General features: G+C 43.5%; 1 protein-coding gene across 1 annotated transcript in view; it reads right to left on the reverse strand.

Moving 5' to 3' along the window:
• CRYL1 (crystallin lambda 1) overlaps positions 1 to 20,046 on the reverse strand; it is a 599,473-nt gene that overhangs the window by 28,465 nt on the left and 550,962 nt on the right. Inside the window, exon 7 of the mRNA XM_078657074.1 lies at positions 7,071 to 7,177. Within this exon, the coding sequence (XP_078513200.1) occupies positions 7,071 to 7,177 (107 nt within the window). The remainder of the gene's footprint in view (positions 1 to 7,070; positions 7,178 to 20,046) is intronic.

Genomic DNA, 20,046 nt, shown 5'->3' on the forward strand with positions numbered 1-20,046 from the left:
GTGTTTTAAATGCTCGCTGCATACATCTGCAGTTATGTAATGAAGGTCATCAATACACATCCTGCCAGGACCAACTCACACTTCCAGCTTCTAAGGTGGATGAATTGAGTCCGTTACATTGGGTAATAGTAGTTCATTTTCATTGTGTTGTGAGTGCGCCAGCTGGCCAAAATAGACTGCGACGTTAACGCATGCATGCAACACATAGAGCCAGTGGTTCAACGGCTACGGCTAAGGGGGATACATTTATCACTTTGTGTGCAGACTAATTACTGAGATTCATGCGCATCAGCAAAAATGGAGGCCTGCGGGTCGGCAATTCTCATCACATTCTCTGCCTCTCTCGTCATACCGTCACTGTAAATTGCCTGGAATGCGGCTCACACAAAGCCTCCCTTTACTTGGGGAATGCTTCTGAGGAGCACGCTGCCCACAGCAGAAAATTAATAACTCACTCTATCTGTCTATCCATCGCACTCACTCTATCGCCAACACTATCTATCTATCTATAGCCTTCCCTCTATCTATCTATCGCACTCACTCTATCGCATCCCCACAGCATCACTCAGCACCACCACAGCATCACTCAGGGGCACCACATCACTACTATGCGCTACCACAGCATCACTGACAGCCACAGCATCACTCGTCGCAACCACAACATCACTCAGCGCCACCACAGCATCAATCTGTGCAACCATTCAACAACTGGTTCAAATATGTTCTCTCAATGTTTCAAACTTTATTACAAATGTCACAAAAAGATGTTAATATTTCACTTTGTTCTTGAATTTTAGTCACAATAAAATACACTGAACATAATCTTCACAAAAGTTATTTACCAAAGTTTAAGCTATTGCCATTATAAATTACAATAACTGTTATTTAAGTATTAATTATTAAAAATAAATTAAAGCCATTGTTATTTGTAATATCAATACATCTAAGTCACGTTAATACAATACATATTGCATTACAAATGCTATAGGTGTCACATTTGTAAAAGTTAAAACTATTGGCATTGTAAATGACAAAGCTATTAATTTCCCTATTTTCAAAACCAGCACATAAATAACAAATTTGTCATTTACAATACCAATAGCTCAAACTTTCCTAATGCGAGACCTATTGCATTGCAAATGCTTGTTTAATATGTGTTGGCTTTGAAAATATATAAATTAATAGCATTGTTATTCACAAAGCCAATAGCTTACACTTTCCTAATGCGAGTCTTATTGGCTATGGCAATGCTTGTTGGTAGCAAGCAAGGACAGTGCTGTTGTGGTGCTGAGTGATGATGTGGTTGGGCTGAGTGATGATGTGGTTGGGTTGAGTGATGTGGTGGTGTCCCCGAGTGATGTGGTGGTGTCCCCGGGTGTCCCCGAGTGATGTGGTGGTGTCCCCGAGTGATGTGGTGGTGTCCCCGAGTGATGTGCTGGTGTCCTCGAGTGATGTGGTGGTGTTCCCTGAGTGATGTGGTGGTGTTCCCCGAGTGATGTTCTGGTGTTCCCCGAGTGATGTGGTGGTGTTCTTGAGTGATGTGGTGGTGGTGTCCCAGAGTGATGTGGGGGGCATGTCCCCGAGTGATGTGGTGGTGTCCCCGAATGATGTGGTGGTGTCCCGAGTGATGTGGTGGTGTCCCCGAGTGATGTGGTGGTGTCCCCGAGTGATGTGGTGGTGATCCCCGAGTGATGTGGTGGTGTTCCCGAGTGATGTGGTGGTGTTCCCGAGTGATGTGGTGGTGTTCCCGAGTGATGTGGTGGTGTTCCCGAGTGATGTGGTGGTGTCCCCGAGTGATGTGGTGGTGTCCCCCGAGTGATGTGGTGGTGTTCCTGAGTGATTTGGTGGTGTCCTGAGTGATGTGGTGGTGTCCCTGAGTGATGTGGTGGTGCCCCTGAGTGATGAAGGGTGGAGTTGGAGGGTGGAGTTGGAGGGTGGAGTTGGAGGGTGGAGTTGGAGGTTGGAGTTGGAGGGTGGAGGTGGAGGGTGGAGTTGGAGGTGGAGGGTGGAGTTGGAGGTGGAGGGTGGAGTTGGAGGTTGGTCTGGAGGGTGGAGTTGGAGGGTGCAGTTGGAGGGTGGAGGTGGAGTTGGAGGTGGAGGGTGGAGTTGGAGGGTGGAGTTGGAGGTGGAGGGTGGAGTTGGAGGGTGCAGTTGGAGGGTGGAGTTGGAAGGTGCAGTTGGAGGGTGGAGTTGGAGGGTGGAGTTGGAGGGTGGAGTTGGAGTGATACTCGATCTACGAATGTTCCGTTCCTAAGGGTCTGCATCTTGTTCACGTTCTGAACACAATAATATAATCTTGAACTGGGTTCTGAAAAACAACAACTTGTTTTTCTGCGTTTTATTTTACTTATCTGCATTCCTGGGCACAATATGTTCACAGAAGGTTTTTCTGAAAACCTATCACACCAACTCAGAATATTTCACAGTAATACAATCGTACAAGTTAATCCACAAAGTCAAATCAGATTGGAATAAATATATAGTTCATTTAATCCACAAGGCTTTCTCCAAGTCCAGCCAACACGTGTTTTGTCGAATGGGCAGGTACCCATGACTTCATCAGGGCTGGGAAAAAATAATACAAACAGATATTGTAGTCCCGCCGTACATCGGGCATTATAAAAACTTTACATATAGTTAATACGTGATTGACAATAATGTCATGCAAGTGGGATTATTCTTTACATGTGCTGAATCCGCATCTTGTTGAGGTGAGATATTTTCCTATTATCAACGAATGAATTTAATATGTACTTCAAGAGGGAAAGAAGGGAGAAAGGACACCCAATGAGAGGAAGAAAGGTTACCTCCCCAGGAGGCAAATAGAATGCCCCACAACTCGTGAAATCCAAACAGTATTCCGGTAGCACCAGATTCCCCGGCATCATGCCGGCATTATGCCTCACCAACTATATTTCATCCATAAACCCATGTGAGAATCATTGTCTATATATTTGTGCAGTGAATCCTACATTGGTTTGAACAATTATTACTCGCATTAGTGCTCAAGAGGTTAAAAAGACTGAGCAGATTTGCTCAGGCTTATCCCACCATTTGGAGTTTTCAGCAATTCTCAATCTCTCTAGTTTGATAAATTTGTCCCTCAATCCTTCATTCTTTTTGTTCGTATTCCCACTTGCCAAGGAGGTTGTAATTGTCTCACCCCTTGCTAAACTGTCAAAGAGCTCCGCTGCCTCTTTACCTCTATCCATTGTATAATAGTTTATGTTTTTACCACTGCCTTTGGAGCTGCCCCACCAGATTTAAAAGTTATAGAGACCACAGGGAGGATGATACTCCTGGATGCTTGTGGCGCTATACCAAATATCGGCAATGTTCGTATTTGTTGATCTCACTATCTTAAACTATTATACAATGGATAGCGGTAAAGAGGCAGCGGAGCTCTTTGACAGTTTAGCAAGGGGTGAGACAATTACAACCTCCTTGGCAAGTGGGAATACGAACAAAAAGAATGAAGGATTGAGGGACAAATTTATCAAACTAGAGAGATTGAGAATTGCTGAAAACTCCAAATGGTGGGATAAGCCTGAGCAAATCTGCTCAGTCTTTTTAACCTCTTGAGCACTAATGCGAGTAATAATTGTTCAAACCAATGTAGGATTCACTGCACAAATATATAGACAATGATTCTCACATGGGTTTATGGATGAAATATAGTTGGTGAGGCATAATGCCGGCATGATGCCGGGGAATCTGGTGCTACCGGAATACTGCTTGGATTTCACGAGTTGTGGGGCATTCTATTTGCCTCTTGGGGAGGTAACCTTTCTTCCTCTCATTGGGTGTCCTTTCTCCCTTCTTTTCCTCTTGAAGTACATATTAAATTCATTCGTTGATAATAGGAAAATATCTCACCTCAACAAGATGCGGATTCAGCACATGTAAAGAATAATCCCACTTGCATGACATTATTGTCAATCACGTATTAACTATATGTAAAGTTTTTATAATGCCCGATGTATGGCGGGACTACAATATCTGTTTGTATTATTTTTTCCCAGCCCTGATGAAGTCGTGGGTACCTGCCCATTCGACGAAACACGTGTTGGCTGGACTTGGAGAAAGCCTTGTGGATTAAATGAACTATGAGGCCGATTATGATGGCGGACGGACCTGAGTCCGTCCGCCACCATAGAGAAGGAGGGATCGTCCGCAGGGGCAGCGGCGGTCCCTCCGTGCTAATTAGGATGTGACCGCCACCCTGGCGGTCACATCCTGTATTTTTATCATTGCGGCGGGTGCTGCTTGAAGCAGCACCCGCCGCAATGATAAAAATGTATGTTGTGCATTTGCATGCACAAAGCGGCAGGCACCTCGCGGTGCCTGCCGCTTTGTGCAGGCACATGCAGGGGGGTACCATAGGTACCCCCCATGTGCACCCCCCACCCCCCCTTCACCCCTGGGGGCCCGCAACGGGCCCCGAAACACAAATCCGTATGCCTGTACACGGCGGAAATGCCGCCGTGTAAAGGCATCTTTCTGCAGAAATCCTAATATGGCTGGTGGTGTCTGATAGACACCGCCAGCCATGTTGCAGCTTTTCCGCCGCGGACGGAAGGCGTCCGCGGCGGAAAAGCTGCGGACTGAAAAACGATCCCCCAGCCATCCTAATCTGGCGGGGGGTCTTTTTCAGTCCGCAGCGGATTTCCCGCATCCTCCGGGCCGGCGGTGACTTCCGCCGGCCCAGAGGATGCAGGAAAACCGCAATCGTAATCAGGCCCTATATATTTATTCCAATCTGATTTGACTTTGTGGATTAACTTGTACGATTGTATTACTGTGAAATATTCTGAGTTGGAGTGATAGGTTTTCAGAAAAATATTTTAGATCTACGGATCATTGGTGGGCCAGGATGATGACCCATACCTAGGCAAACAACAACTAAGATAGTGAGATCAACAAATACGAACATTGCCGATATTTGGTATAGCACCACAACCATCCAGGAGTATCATCCTCTCTGTGTTCTCTATGTTCACAGAAGGGTTTAGACATGTTTAAGCCTTACATACTGGCTTTAATGACTGGGACATTCCATATGGGCATGTATTCCTTATTCAACAGGTACACTACTTCTACTGTCAAATGCACACGGATTGATGTGCGTGCTAACGTACAATATTCTAGTATCAATGAATACTGAATAATAACCTGAGCTGAGGCATGGAATGAATTCATGTGACGTGCAGTGCAATTTTTGGATGTATGGCCTAGCCTGCTTGAGTTATAGGCTGGTGTGCTTCCTTAAGGACTCGTATTCATTTTAGAGGCATGTTAAGATACCCATTCAGGCACTTCTAGTGCCTTGTTTATTTTTTGGAAAGTTTTATATAGCGCTGGCTAGACCCGGAGGTATCGGAGCGCTTTACATGAGGAACAATAAAATATAGTTACAAGGTTACAACAATAAAATAAAGTAATACAGTTACATCAATAAAATAGGGCATCGTGAAAGTACATCGAACAAGTCTATGGGGAATATAAGGAGAAGGGGGACAATCAAGGGGGTGGAATCAGGACAGAGTGGACCAGCAACGGAAGATGGAGATTCAGGGGGAATCAAGGTACGAAAAAAGAACAGAGATGAAGTCATCGAACCAGATGAGGGTGAAGAAAAAAACATGAGCGTCCAGAGCCAGGCTCTCTCAAAATGTCAAAACGCATAGGCAAAGGAGCGGGTCCGAGGGTGAGGGCAGAGGAGAGTCTCGAGGGGGGAAATACGATGAGAGGGGTGTAGACGAGTCATGGAGGGGTCAAGATGAAGGCAGAGGGCAGTCAGGGCAAGTACTGAAAAAACCAATGGCCTGCCCTGGAACCAAAGAACAGTCGATGCCACCAGCTGGAGGACCCCGGCTAGGAACACCAGTCAGATCAATCACAAGATGGTGGGCTTGAAGAAACAAGGAAGAGAAGAACGTGAGAGGTGGGGGACAAAGGGACAGCAGAACACAAGCTATCGGCATTGCTGTAGCTGGGGGGTGGGCAGGGGGAGCGGCAGCCTTTGAAGTCTGATGCGAGGCACAGACAAATGGTGGTGCACGATGTGCACATGGGGGGCGGGGGAGCGGCAGCCTTTGAAGTCTGATGCGAGGCACAGACAAATGGTGGTGTGACGTGGCTGGCGATGGCGTGCACGCGCATACTCACATGAACTGTACGCGATCCGCAAGTTTGGTAGAGTTTTTGAACTGCCTACTATAATCTCGCCTATCTATCCCTGCGGGATATAATAGTCGAGACCTAAAAACTGCCACTTACAGCGAAAGCGGTACAAAAGGGGGTGGTGATGGACAGCGAAAGAACATCCACAGTGCTTAAACAACGGAAAGCCCTGACACTTCCTTTAGACAGTGAACAAAATGTACTGAAATTCAGAAACCTTCTACAAACTACATTTTTAGCTAACTTTCCTAGTTACTTTCTTAGGTCTTTTAGTCTTTTTTGCTAGAGCTTGTTTGGTTATGCCAGTCTCTACAGCACCAACAAGCCTCACAATTGTGCGTTATACAAGTAAATTAGCGTAACATTTCCATATGCATGTGTACACGTCTGTGTGTGTACGCACTGGAATAACCATTTAAATTCTAACATAAAAGGCCACTCATTCAGCTGAATCTTCTACAATCAGTATATATCCAGATGCATCCAGGGTGCTACTGATTTTTAATGTAATGATCAGAAGATAAATAGCTTGCTGTACCATAGACACCCAAGCTAAACCTCATGGATGAGGCCCAAAAAGGGTGAAGTTTCTTGGGGGTTGATTGTATTCTACCTCGAAGAGGATGTGGCCTAACAGTTTAGAAAGACTGTCTCTTCAGGGACAGCCGTAAACCTCATTTGCATATGATTCCTCTTAGATTATTTTGGTTTGTGATGACAGAGGAGTTACTATAAAGGACTGGAATGCCACCTCCCCCCAGAGATATTGGCAGTTGCTATTAATTCCCACATTTATATCCATCCATTATTTTGTTCCCAAAAGACAATTAGATTCAGATATTGATAAAAAGACATATTCTCATGCTACATATAAAAAGTACACAAACCTGATGAATTTTCTCCATTATTTCTCCAGATAGGTCTGGAACTGGTCCAACTGATGTTAAGACGCGCTTTATACCTTCACCATATCTTTGACAGTAACTTTCAAATCCTGAAATTATATCAAACAAAATGTAGTCATCTTGTTTTACATGGCTTCAATGGATATCTTTAGTTAAGACATTCAGCATTAAAATCTACAACTATTTTTAACCTACCACAAAGTAACCAAATCGAGAAACAAAGACATACTACTGTAAAATAGATACAAAAACATTGTAAAAAATATTTGTTGTGCTTCCCAAAAAACTTTCATTTGTCTCCAGTGAACTTGAGGCAAATCATTGTTTCAGCATTATTTGCAAATACATGCAGATTACGGAGTACCATTTTTTGTTTTTTTAACTGCACGATGAGTTCCAGGTGATTATAAACTAGTATTAAATATGGATATACTATATCAAAATGATACTGACAGGATTTGGATTCTATTCTAGGCTAGGATGATCTATGAAATTTTATTTTAGTCATAGGTTAAGCTAGATGAATTGCCGCTAATGATGGACATTTAGGGTCCTGACTTACATACAGGTACGTCACAAGGAGTGGGTGCAAATTGTTCACTGACATTTTGCACCATCCTTCAAGACACTTGGGCATTGCTGCCAGCACGCAGTCCAATAGTGGGGCACAGGGCCACCAGTAAGATCTTATCCCGGCTTCGGTTGGGCTTACCATTCAGGCTCACAGCTCCACATGCCTTGGTAGCTAGGACAGGGTTAAGTGACCAAGATCACACTGCCCGGTCCGGCAGTACTGTGATTCCTTCGGCACCCTTCTTTATTGAGTCTCTTTTTGATGGACCCTCCGCCAGGGTCAATTATGGCAGTCCCTTCCAGAAACAGCTTCTCCTGCAAGGTTGGCACTTCCTACCCTTTCTCACAGGCAGGGTGTCCTGGCACCCAGGACAGTCCAGTAATTTGTTCTTCAGATCAGACTCCAGGCAATGTTCCCTCGCCTCTGGGCAGTTGGCTGTCATTGCGACACCAACACTTGGCTGCATAGTAGTCCTTGAGTACTCTGCAGATTACTCCATCCTCAGAAGAAGAGCCCACAATAATGAACAGCAATGGGTTTTGGTCCCTTCTTTATATGGATACTGCAGACAGAGGATGTGGGCTCCAAGTCTGCTTCCTTGGAATCGGTTTAGGTCAGTTCTCCTTTTATGTGCTCAGGCCCGGCCACCTTCCAGACCGGACCTTAGTCTGCAATGATGCTCTGCTCAGCAGGCCAGGCTCCAGGTGCCCACAACAGAAGTACAAAGAGGTGTGAACAGGCTGCACCCAGCTATTTACAGCCATCCTTACAGACATCAGGAATCTGTGCCTTTTCATAGGACTCCTTTTCCTAACAACAGACACTTGAGTTCTCGCCCTGTACCCCGTCATCTACCTAACAGCAGCTGCAGTCGGAGTCATTTACAGATAAATGTTTCAGGAATGGCCCTGGTACTTCTGAAGAAAGCCTGTCTCCTCTTTCCTCACTTTGCCTCTGGTGTTCCACCTCGCGTCTAGGAGATGTCAGGAATACGCATATGCTATGTAAGGAAAGTTACCTCTCCTCCAACTTGTACTCTCATCCAGAATGTGGACTTCCTAAATGGAACTCGCAGGCCTGCATCACTTATGCATGGCACACTATGAAACCTAGCATGCATGTACACGTACGATGCATGGGATTTCGGAGTTCAGGACCCCGCATCCATCGTGAGCACGAGAACATTTTAGACGAATGGGCCTGCAGGTGCGTATTCATGCAGTGGCGGCTTGTAATTGTAGCAGAGAGGAGTGCAGGGGGGGCACACACACTCATGCATTCACACATGAACACACTCATTCGCAACATTAACTCATAACTACACATACATTCATACATACATGCATGCACCAAACACAAAACACATTACATTTACCTTCACTGCAGCTCTCCGCATGGGAAGCCTTGAAGGTCCTAAGATGGTTGAGGCTGCTGCCTTCCCTCATTGGCTGAGGGTAGGCAGTAGTTCCTCACTCGTCACAGAGTGGGATGGGGTCAGTGAGACTGCTGACTGCACCCCACTCTATGACGAGCGTCACTGACTGACACTCGGCCTTGGGCTCTATAGGGCTTAAAAATGAAGAGCCCAGGTCCGAGGATATCAGTGACGTCCCCCCTCATCACGAGCGGGAGGACCTCGAGGCACCTTTTGCTAGGCTGAAGAGTTGCTGCCCCCTGGGCTCTGAAATCCTCAGCCTGGCAAAGTTCAGCTCAGGCAGCCAGGCGCCTGTGCATATAACCCCTGTATAGCTGCTGGCTGCCTGAGCTGAACAAGAAGAGTGTTTGTTAGGCTGACCTTTGCCCAGCCTGACAGGCACTCTTTTTGTCGGTGGGGAGTGTGGCCCCTCAGCCCGTAGACTAGAGACAGGCCACAGATGCCGTCATGTCTCACAGGTAAAAAGGTCTGTTACCATAATTCACTTAAAATGTTAGGCTGACACCAGCACGCTCCACGGATGAAACCAGCGACTGGGACGAGAGTCCTCTGCCACTATGAGGGCATGCCTGGTGCTCTCTGCCCGGTTCAGATCAAGGTCCAGAACCGATCATTGTTAAAGACCAGGTCAACATGTGCACATGGGATTAATGTGTGGCATAAACAAAATGAAAAAAACAGGATCACAGGTATAAGCAGTTTGAGCGTGGAGGGCAGGGGTCACTGTTGAACATCATGCAGGGGGCACTTCCACCCCAAACGAGGCCCAATATTGAAGCACCAATCAGTGGGCGAGGGCCCTGTGCCCTTTACCGAGAGTTACCTTTGCAGAGACCAGGGATTCACTTCTTTCACTGGGTCGCAATGGATAGAGTCAAAGTTTACAACATACAGATGTTTTTGTCTCTCGTGTCCTCCCCACAGATCTTTGTGCATATGCAAGGTACTAAAGCAAGCCCTACACCTCCAACCAAACTGCTGCACCTCCACAAGGATGCTGAAAAGTGAACTACTGAGAAGGCATGTGAGTTAATGTTGAATACATGTTGGTGGTGCTGACAGTAAACGAGTAAAATCGGTCTGGACAGACACTGCTTAAAGCCCAGCCTCTTTTCACTACTTACTAAAACACCCCAGGCTATCCTCACCCAATTTCATTCCACTACCCCGTTCACAACTATAGACCTATTTGCAACTTTTTACCTTCTTTACGTGCCACTAATAGTGGTTAGTTACTCATCCTGAACCTCTCCGTTTACACAAATGCACATGTAAGCACCCCAAAGTAACCGGGAAACAATAATTCAGGTGTTATAGTAAACTCCATGAATACATTGTCCATTAAGACATAAATCCAACCATATGAAAACGAAGCAAGCTTTATGCAGGGTCTTGCAACCAGTCTAAAATACAAAGTGAATGAAACTGACCTACAAATGCACATTGAAACCTTATTTGAATGCCACACTACTCAGCACCTTGTCAGACGGACAATCAACCTGGTCTGAATCACAAGCCTTTCAGAGATGCTTTCCCCAGAAATGTTTTTGTGTGAAAGACTGAGAAACATGTACTTGATAGCAGCATGACAGATCATACAGCACTCGTATTTAAAGTTGAGAGCACAATTCAAATGCACAGTAATTCGACTCGCAGTACTTTCATGATAAACATAATAGGCGTGAGGACAGTGTGTCTTTTATTAAACGCTATACTGTGATCCCCTTCCTGTGTTGTCAGTGATTCCATTTCAGTTCTCAGATTGCTCCTGGAATGTCACTTGGCACCTTTTGGCAAGAATGGGTTCTGTTTTTAGGAGTCCCTCCAACGTTATGTACTATCGACGATTTTAGATTGAAATATAGATGCAACAGAAGCCTGAGCTTTGTTGGCATCTCACTAAACACCGACATTCTACTTGAAACACTTAGATTGTTTTACTGAACTTTTTCGCTTTGCTGTGCCATCTGTCAATGGGACAAATAACAAGAGAGGTGTTTGGCTGCCTCCATCACCGAGCAAAATGGGAAAGATATGCTGACTGCAGTAAATGCCGCAGAGTGATTAACGACAAAGTGATCGGTCCTGTCAGAAGTGCAAAAAGAGCAGATGATGGACGGAATGCTGAACAATTCAAACATTCACCCCCAGTCACAGATCTGCGTTAAATCCATAGTTCTTTTGCAAAACATGCCTTCATATGCAAATCAGTCTTGACCCTGGTCCTCATGGGAACAGTCCAGCCCGAACTGCCAGGCCAGGTCCTCCCAGGAGTAGAAACAAGCATCAAGACTGTCCATCATCTGTTCTTTCTGCATTTGTTACCCTAAGTGGGGTGGGAATGTCCAGAAGTGCATCCTGTCCAGCCCTCCCCGACCCCTACTTAATGGCGGCTCCTCGCTGGCGCACCAAAGGCAGGCCGATCTGCGCCCGTCCGTGACCCGAATGCAACTAGCGCCAGGAACCTTGGACCTCCGAACCGTCGGCGCTACAACCCAGCAGCACTCTACGCACTCAACCCAGGTCGCAACAACAACTGCAAGCTAGCATCACCAGCCGACACCCACAGACCCTTCAGCTGTCACCGCTGCCACCACTCCTACAACACTGCCAAGACCAAGAATCCAGCACAAACCGCCCGCAAGAACACAACCGCACCAAAGACCCTGCAATGCATCCTCTTCAATGTCCGATCCCCCCACAAACACGCCACCGTAATATCGGACCTCTCAACAGCACCACCCGGACGTCGCATTCTTCACTGAAACCTGGACAAACACCACCACAGGACCTGACATCATCGCCATTCCCCAAGGATACAAGATCTACTGGAAGGACCGTCCACTCGCCTTTGTGGGGGTGGGGGTGGGGGTAGGGTGGGGAATCACCATTGTCCACAAAACCACCCTCTGGCTGGGCACACTTCCTGACGAGCCAACAGACCTGACGGAACACCTACACTTCGAGATAGAGGCCAGCCCTACCACCACCCTCCGGGGAACCCTTGTCTACCGACCCCCCGGACCCTGCGGACCATTCACCAACTCCATCACGGACATCCTCAACCTGCAGGCCATCGCATCCACCAACTACACCTAGCTGGGAGACCTCAACTTCCACCTCGACATGGGCTGAGCAGCTAGGTAGGCTGCTCCTGGTGGGGCTGGCGTAGGAGATATGGGAGCTGGGTTAAGAGCTGTTACATCGCTGATCCTTATTTGATACCACTTGACATGGAACTAATAAAGAAGACTTTAAGAACTTACAGCCGGGCTACCAGTGTCTTCATGTACAGAATACAACATATTTTTGGCGACGAGGATGGGATTATTGCTAGTTTCAAATGTAATATTGCTGTTTTTCATTCCCGATTTGACATTGTTTGATGGTTGATATCTAATTATTCTTAACAATTTTCATGAGGGACGATGGGGGATTTTGATGCATGTTTTTAATATGTCGTATTATGCCCATCTTTTCTGGTTTGTTTTGTTCTATCTTTGGTGATGTTTTGAATTAATTCTCATCCCTTAGTTATGAACATTATCACCTTTTTGTGTATAGTTCTTTTCTTTTAAAATTGTAAGTTTTGTTTTCATTTTAAAAGGAAAGGGATAATGTTATATCCTAAGGTTTACATGTATATGTGAATCAGCCTAGGTCCTCCTAGCTGCTCAGCCAGAGTGAGAGATGGTGACGGAATGTTGGTGTGACTGTGATGAATGGAATGCCTGGGTGCCTGTGTGGATGTGTGGATGAGTGGTGACAGTTGGAGATGGGCTGAGCAGCTAGGTAGGCTGCTCCTGGTGGGGCTGGTGTATGAGATATGGGAGCTGGGTTAAGAGCTGTTACATGGCTGACCCTTATTTGATACCACTTGACATGGAACTAATAAAGAAGACTTTAAGAACTTACAGCCTGGCTACCAGTGTCTTCATGTACAGAATACAACACAGTAGCCCTCATCCTCCTCAACCTCTCAGCGGCCTTCGACACAGTCTCTTACAGCACCCTAATACGCAGACTTCACGATGCAGGGATCCGGGACAAGGCTCTCGACTGGATCCACTCATTCCTCTCCGGCAGAGCACAGCGGGTCAGACTCCCTCCCTTCCTCTCGGACCTTACACCGAACACCTGAGGAGTCCCCCAAGGATCCTCCCTCAGCCCACGCTGTTCAACATCTACATGACTCCGCTCGTCCCCAACGAACCCAACGCAGCCAAACACAGCTTTCAAGAAGGCATGGAAGCAAATGGATGAAGAATAGCGGTCTACAACTCAACACTGACAAAACAGAAGTACTCATCATGGGTCCACACCTTGAAGCCTGGAATGACACCTGGTGGCCCCCCGCCCTCGGAAGCCCGCCCACCCCCACAGACCACTCAAGCAACCTCGGAATCATCCTGGACTTCGAACTCCAAATGGACCGCCAGATCAACTCCGTCGCATCCTCCTGCTTCCACGTCCTCCGCCTCCTATGCAAGGACTTCAAATGGATCCCCCTCAAACACAGAAACACCGTCACTCTCACCCTCGTCAGCAGCAGACTGGACTATGGCAACGCACTCTACGCCGGAATCAACAAAAACCTAACCCGCAAGCTACAAAACATCCAGAATGCCTCCGCCAGCCCAATCCTGAATGCGAGAATCACCTTCAAGGTTCTCACCCATGCACACAAAGCCCTTCACAGCACCGGACCAGCATACCTGAACAGCCGACTCCAATTCCACGCACCCCAAAAGGACCCTACGATCAGCCCAGCTCTCCCACGCTGTGGTCCCCCGCACCAGGAAGTCCAGATCGGGAGGCCGCTCCTCCTTCTGCCTTGTGGCCAGAGCCTGGAAAGCCCGCTCGCTCCACCTCAGACAGACGACATCACTCCCCATCTTCACGAGAGACCTTAAAACATGGTTCTTTGATAGACCTCCTCCTTGATGGACTGGATCCTGCACCTCCCCTCCATCCCAGCGCCTTGGGACCCTTACAGGTGAGTAGTCGCGCTTAACAAACCCATGATTGATTGATAATGTGCTCACTGTGCCACTGGAATCAAGTTAGTCTGGCTGATAAGGATTGATACCCCGAAAATGGTCCCAGGATGCTTGTTTCCACTCTAGGGAGGACCTGGCTTGGCAGTTTGGGCTGGAGTGTTCCCATGGGGAGCAGGTCAAGACTGATTTGCATATGGCTGGGTTCCAACTGGAGTGGCACGGTAAGCAAAATAACAATGGCTTAAACCCAGATCTGTGACAGTGGGTGAATGTTTGATTTTTTTCAGCATTCCGTCCGTCATCTGTTCTTTTCGCATGGGGGCCCTGTCAGAAAACAGATGATTCATTTGAGAGGGGGTACCTCTACCAGCCTAATAAATTTATCTGATTCAATTACAAAGCAGTTCTAACTGAATCTCTGCTTGACTCCTGCCAAGCAGTAGGTGAATTCCCAGTGTTCAAAGTTGAAGCAGTAACAAACAACAGTAAATTGAAGAACAAAACCCACTAAAATTTCCAAATGAAATTAGAAACGTAAAGTAAAAAAGTAAAAAAGTAAAGAGAATAATTACACAGCTATCTTAAAATTGTAAAAGAGGAACCAGAGCTATGTATTTTTAACGTTTAAGGCAAAAAGCGAAAAGAAAACCAAAGTGCCACTGAATATCAATATTCGTGGTAGACAGGGACACAGGTGGGATTTGAGGCTGAACGGGAAAGAGGGGGGCCTTGAGGAAGCCAAGCAGGTCATGCCCGTCAAAGTTTTTAACTTGCCATTTCATTGGTTTCTGGTTCTCAAATTCCTCCAATGGGGCAGGGTATGGTGCTGAAGCTATCAAGGGCACCTCAAATCACTGTCAAGCTCTCGCTGAAGCTTTCAGTGTTGGGATAAAAGGTTCTGAGTCAGACAAATTCTGATTTCATCACAGGAGTTCAGTGTGTAACCTCACATCGATCTGAAGTTTTACCTTCAGTTAAAAGTAAACCTTTTCACTCTCTAAATCTCCACTGGAGTAAGGCTGGATGCTGTAGCTGGACAAGGATTCATACGGTTGAATCCCTTTACTGTAGGGTTCTGCTAAAGCCTTTTGGCTAGAGGCCATAAAAAGCTCCAAGCAAGACAAAAGTGGAAAGTTTGCCAACTGAAGCACCCTCACTGGGATAATGTCATTACTTTGTCCAATGCTTTTGGAACTAAAACAAAAACATGTCTGAAAAGTTTTTTGATGTTGATAAAGTCACTAATGGACCCTCCTATAGCTCCCAAGACTAGAAGGCATGCTTCTATGTACAAGTGTTTCTCCAGCCAGGGCTCCTTCAAAGTCCACCTCAGTCCACTCATGATTGAGGATGAAGCGTTTCAGCCTTCTTTTCTCAGCAGACAAGCAGAATTTTCATGCTTTTACAGATATTCGTCTAGATTCAGGAAAGTTCTGAAGAGGTGGTTATGAGGGCTCTTTCTATGCTCGGTACAATCTGGTGATTAAGAAATTCTCAAAAAGTAATCCTGCCACCTTTTCACACAAACCCAAGTTCCCTTTACATCAATTATTTTCTCCCTTTACTGTAAAGAGGTGAACATCACTCTGTACCTTCTGTGAGAAGGAGGGACCCTGCTGTTCCTCATTTCAAAATAAAAGATTTGCTATAGATGACCAGATTATTGGGCTCAATGAACCCACAGGATGTACACCATCCAAATTCTCATTAGAAACTAACCTTCTGCTGGCTGGTTCCCATTCTTGAAAACCATTTCCAAGACTACAGGGCAAAATAATTCAAACCATAAACACAATACCTTGCCCAAGGAAACAAGTATCAACACATACACTAATGCTGAACGCGGTGGCCATCTACCACTCTAGAAAATATGTATTTTTCCTGATTTTTTAATTCCTCACTTCAGTATTAGATCAATCTCTACCTCGCTACAATCCAGAAGTATCTGCCTCCTTTCCTGAGGGGAGCAACAAACATCAAATAGTATTGAAGCATCAGCGTAGATACGCGAACTCGTGGGAGGATCCAACACTCTTACTGCACTATGGGTCAGGCATCAACTAATCTTAAATATGTTCCCAGACTTGCTGGTCTAGTGACTCCTGGAATCCACTCGATCTGTATTGAACTCAACCCACCATACTGTCACACTTGTTAAACTTAATTTTCAGCCATTCAAAAGAACTGTTGACCAACATCATACTATTATCAAAATTAAAACATATATTGGACACTAACGTCCTTCCCTGAGAATTTAACCATGTGTTTCCAGAGATCTGTCACCAGTGACCTGTATTATTTATAACAATATTTCATTGTCTTGCCCACCGTTCAACCTTAGTCTTGTCCGCAAAAATATATCAGTTGATATGGCTCTCCCAGATGAGTCCGAGATCATCCACCGCATAGTCTTTTGTGTGGTGTCTCACGCAAATGAGTATCTTTCTTTCAGAAGGAAGCTTTATAATTCATTTGGAATTTTACCACAGTGCTATATACTGAGACATGATAGTAAATACACTGCTAGGCTAGTCGCAAAGTGTAGATCTGTCAACGGAGGGTGATGCCTACAAGTGACAATAAGCATAACATACCTCAGTTAATATACAGGCAGGACAACTATGGCACCAATGGCGGATCACAGCAACACAGACTGGTGTGGAAACCATGCTGGCAGTTTTATCAAAATCAGACAGACACACACATTTTAAACACTGAATAAATGAGTCACGATAGAATGTAAAGGGCGTCTACTCAATGAGTCCCAGTAACTTTTCCACAAGATAAATATACATTGCATTTAAGTTGTAACAATCACATATTTATTTTGAGAAAAAACAACAAGGAGGGAACAGAAGGCTATAATAAGACATAGGCTTCTGCATAGGAGTAATTCTATGAATGAAGGCAAATGGGTTACTCCTGGCACGTGGTGGGGTCTCATGGGATGGAAATTGAGATTCTCCTTGTTTGGATGTCAAGGCTTAAGGAAAACACTCAGTTTCCTCTCTAGAATGTGCACAGCAGGCAGCTGTGGGTGTGAAGGAGACTGAGGAAAGTGGGGTACATCTGGTTATGATTAGAGTCACAAAATGCTGACAGCTGTTTTCATTGTTGTCATGTGGGGCACTGTTCCCGGATGTAGTGTGATCAGATTTTTGTGTAATGATCCGCACAAGGGTCACAGAGAGACTTGTTCTGTGACACTCTTCCTGTAGGGGCCCTCTTTACACCATCAGAAACGATAGCAAGCCAGGGGCACAAGGGCCAGGGCTTCAATGGCTGAAAATTCAAGGCACTGCTTCTAAGCAGTCCTTGACCGGTATCAGTGTATTTGCTATACATATGATAAAAATGTAACAAGCCAGGGGCACAAGGGCCAGGGCCACAATGGCTGAAAATTCAAGGCACTGCTTCTAAGCAGCCCTTGGCCGGTATCAGTGTATTTGCTATACATAAGATAAAAATGTAACATCTCACAGAATGCACTCTGTTGGTCTATCCATAAATGCAGATTTTCCACAGTTTTAATGGGAAAAAAATCATGATTTTATTAAAGGCAAGGAGGCTAATATCATGCGCTATCTCCTCTATTGCCAGCATACACAGCAGCAACAAAGAATGTAGAATTAGAATGGTACACCTTTAAACATTCTGGTACTCGTACGCGTATAACCACAGAACCCGCAGCCATCTTCCTTCTGTTTTTGCTGCAAAATAACTAATAGTCCAAACTAAAGAAAAAACTTTAATAAGTGTAATTGTTATAATTCTGAATAAGTATCCTATATCGCCAAGACTCCTCTCAAAAACCATCTACTTAATTTTGTCCATTAAACAAAATCAAACACGTCAATAGGGCTGGGATAACATAGGAATGGATAATATTAGCCTCTGTGTCTTTAATAAAATCATGATTCTCTTCCCGTTAAAACTGTGAAAAATCTGCATTTCATGGCAAGGCATGGATGCCAATATTATGCATGTTCAAAGCTCATCTGTTACTCTTTGTACAGCATTTTCCACAGGTTTAAAATAACAACCTTTAGACGTAGAATCACTTGACCAATCTGCTACCTTCATGATGGTAACTAGACATAATATCGAAAAAAATATATAGAAAGGCCATAATATCGAAGTAAAAATATAGAATGGACAAAATATCGAATGGACACAATATAGTGGTTAAAAATATTGAATTGAAGGTAAGTAATATAATATTGATTGTCAAAATATAGAAGTAAAAATATCGAAGTATATGATATAGGCATTAAAATATATCGAATTTTTAATAATATCGAAAAAAATGAAGTGTTTTGTATGTTAGTATATGTGTGAAAAGTGTATATTATTTTTATAATGTATGTATCATTTATTTTAAGTAATGAATGTTATCTTATTTAATTTTTGTGTAATTTAATTCTGTAGCAGGTTGTGGGCTTATAGGGGAATAGGGTGGGAAGTAATTTAATTATATTAAATTAAATATTAATTTTTAGAAATGACTAATTATTTGTAATTGAATTTTGCAGTTCTGTAGAGGGTTGTGGGTTTAATGGGGAATAGGGCAGGAAGTAATTTAATTGTAATTAATTAAATATTTGTATTTATTTATTGGTATTCGTTTTGAATTTATTGTTAATTTTTAATTGGTAATTCATTTTTATTAATTGATTAATTGATAATTATGTTAATTTTATTAATTTTTTTTCCGTAGCGGGTTGTGGCTTTATAGGGGAATAGGGTGGGTAGTAATTTTATTGTAATTAAGTAAATAATTGTTATTTATTTATTGGTATTGATTTTTAAATTATTGGTAATTTTTGATTGGTAATTCATTTTTATTAATTGGTAATTAATTTGTATTAATTGATAATTATGATAATTGTATTAATGTATTTTCCGTGGCGGATTGTGGGTGTATAGGGGAATAGGGTGGGAAGTAATTTAATTGTAAATAATTACATATTAAAAAAAACTTTTTGTGTATTGATCATTAATTTACTGTTAATTAATTACAAATTGGTATTAATTTTTATTAATTCGTTTTTGCTATTGAAAATTAATTAGTTGTTAATTATGAATAGGTAATTAATTGTAATAACTAATATTTATTTGTATTTCTAATTGATAATTACATAATATTAAATTGGCAATTCATTTTTATTAAATTTTTATTGATATTTAATTTATTTTTATTAATATATTAAATCATTACTTTCCCTACTGTTAAACTCACTAGGGAGGGAATAGTAATTTTTACCCCTACGCTATCCAACACTTTCCCTACAGTTGGACTCACTGGAGTGGGAATAGTCATTTTTACCCCTACGCTATCCAGAGCTTTCCCTCCTGTTGCATTCTCTGGAGTTGGAATAGTCATTTTTACCCTCTCGCTATCCAACGCTTTCCTTACTGTTGCACCCTCTGGAGTTGGAATAGTAATTTTTACCCTCCTGCTATCCAACGCTTTCCCTACTGTTGCACTCACTGGAGTGGGAATAGTATTTTTACCCCTACGCTATCCAACGCTTGCCCTACTGTTGCACTCTCTGGAGTGTGAATAGTATTATTTACCCTCCCGCTATTCTACGGTAAAAATATTGTAATTGTTTTATTAATATTATGTTTATATATATATATATATATATATATATATATATATATATATATATGTATTAAAAAAATTCAATTGTATGTTTATTTTTTTACTTACATTAATTATTTATTACTTTTAAGGTTATTTAAGTATTTTTAAGTATGTTTTAGTTAATTATATTTATTATTTCATTCATTTTAAATTACTTTTAAGACATTTAAAAAAAAACGATATTTTGACTAACTATTTTTTACAACGATATTTTTGATTCGATATTTATGTACTTACCTGTTTGTAGATAGGAATTCGATATTTTTCAATTCTATATTTTGTCAACGATATTTTGGTAA

This window comes from Lissotriton helveticus, chromosome 8 (assembly GCF_964261635.1).
Source record: "Lissotriton helveticus chromosome 8, aLisHel1.1, whole genome shotgun sequence".
Lineage (NCBI taxonomy): Eukaryota > Metazoa > Chordata > Amphibia > Caudata > Salamandridae > Lissotriton > Lissotriton helveticus.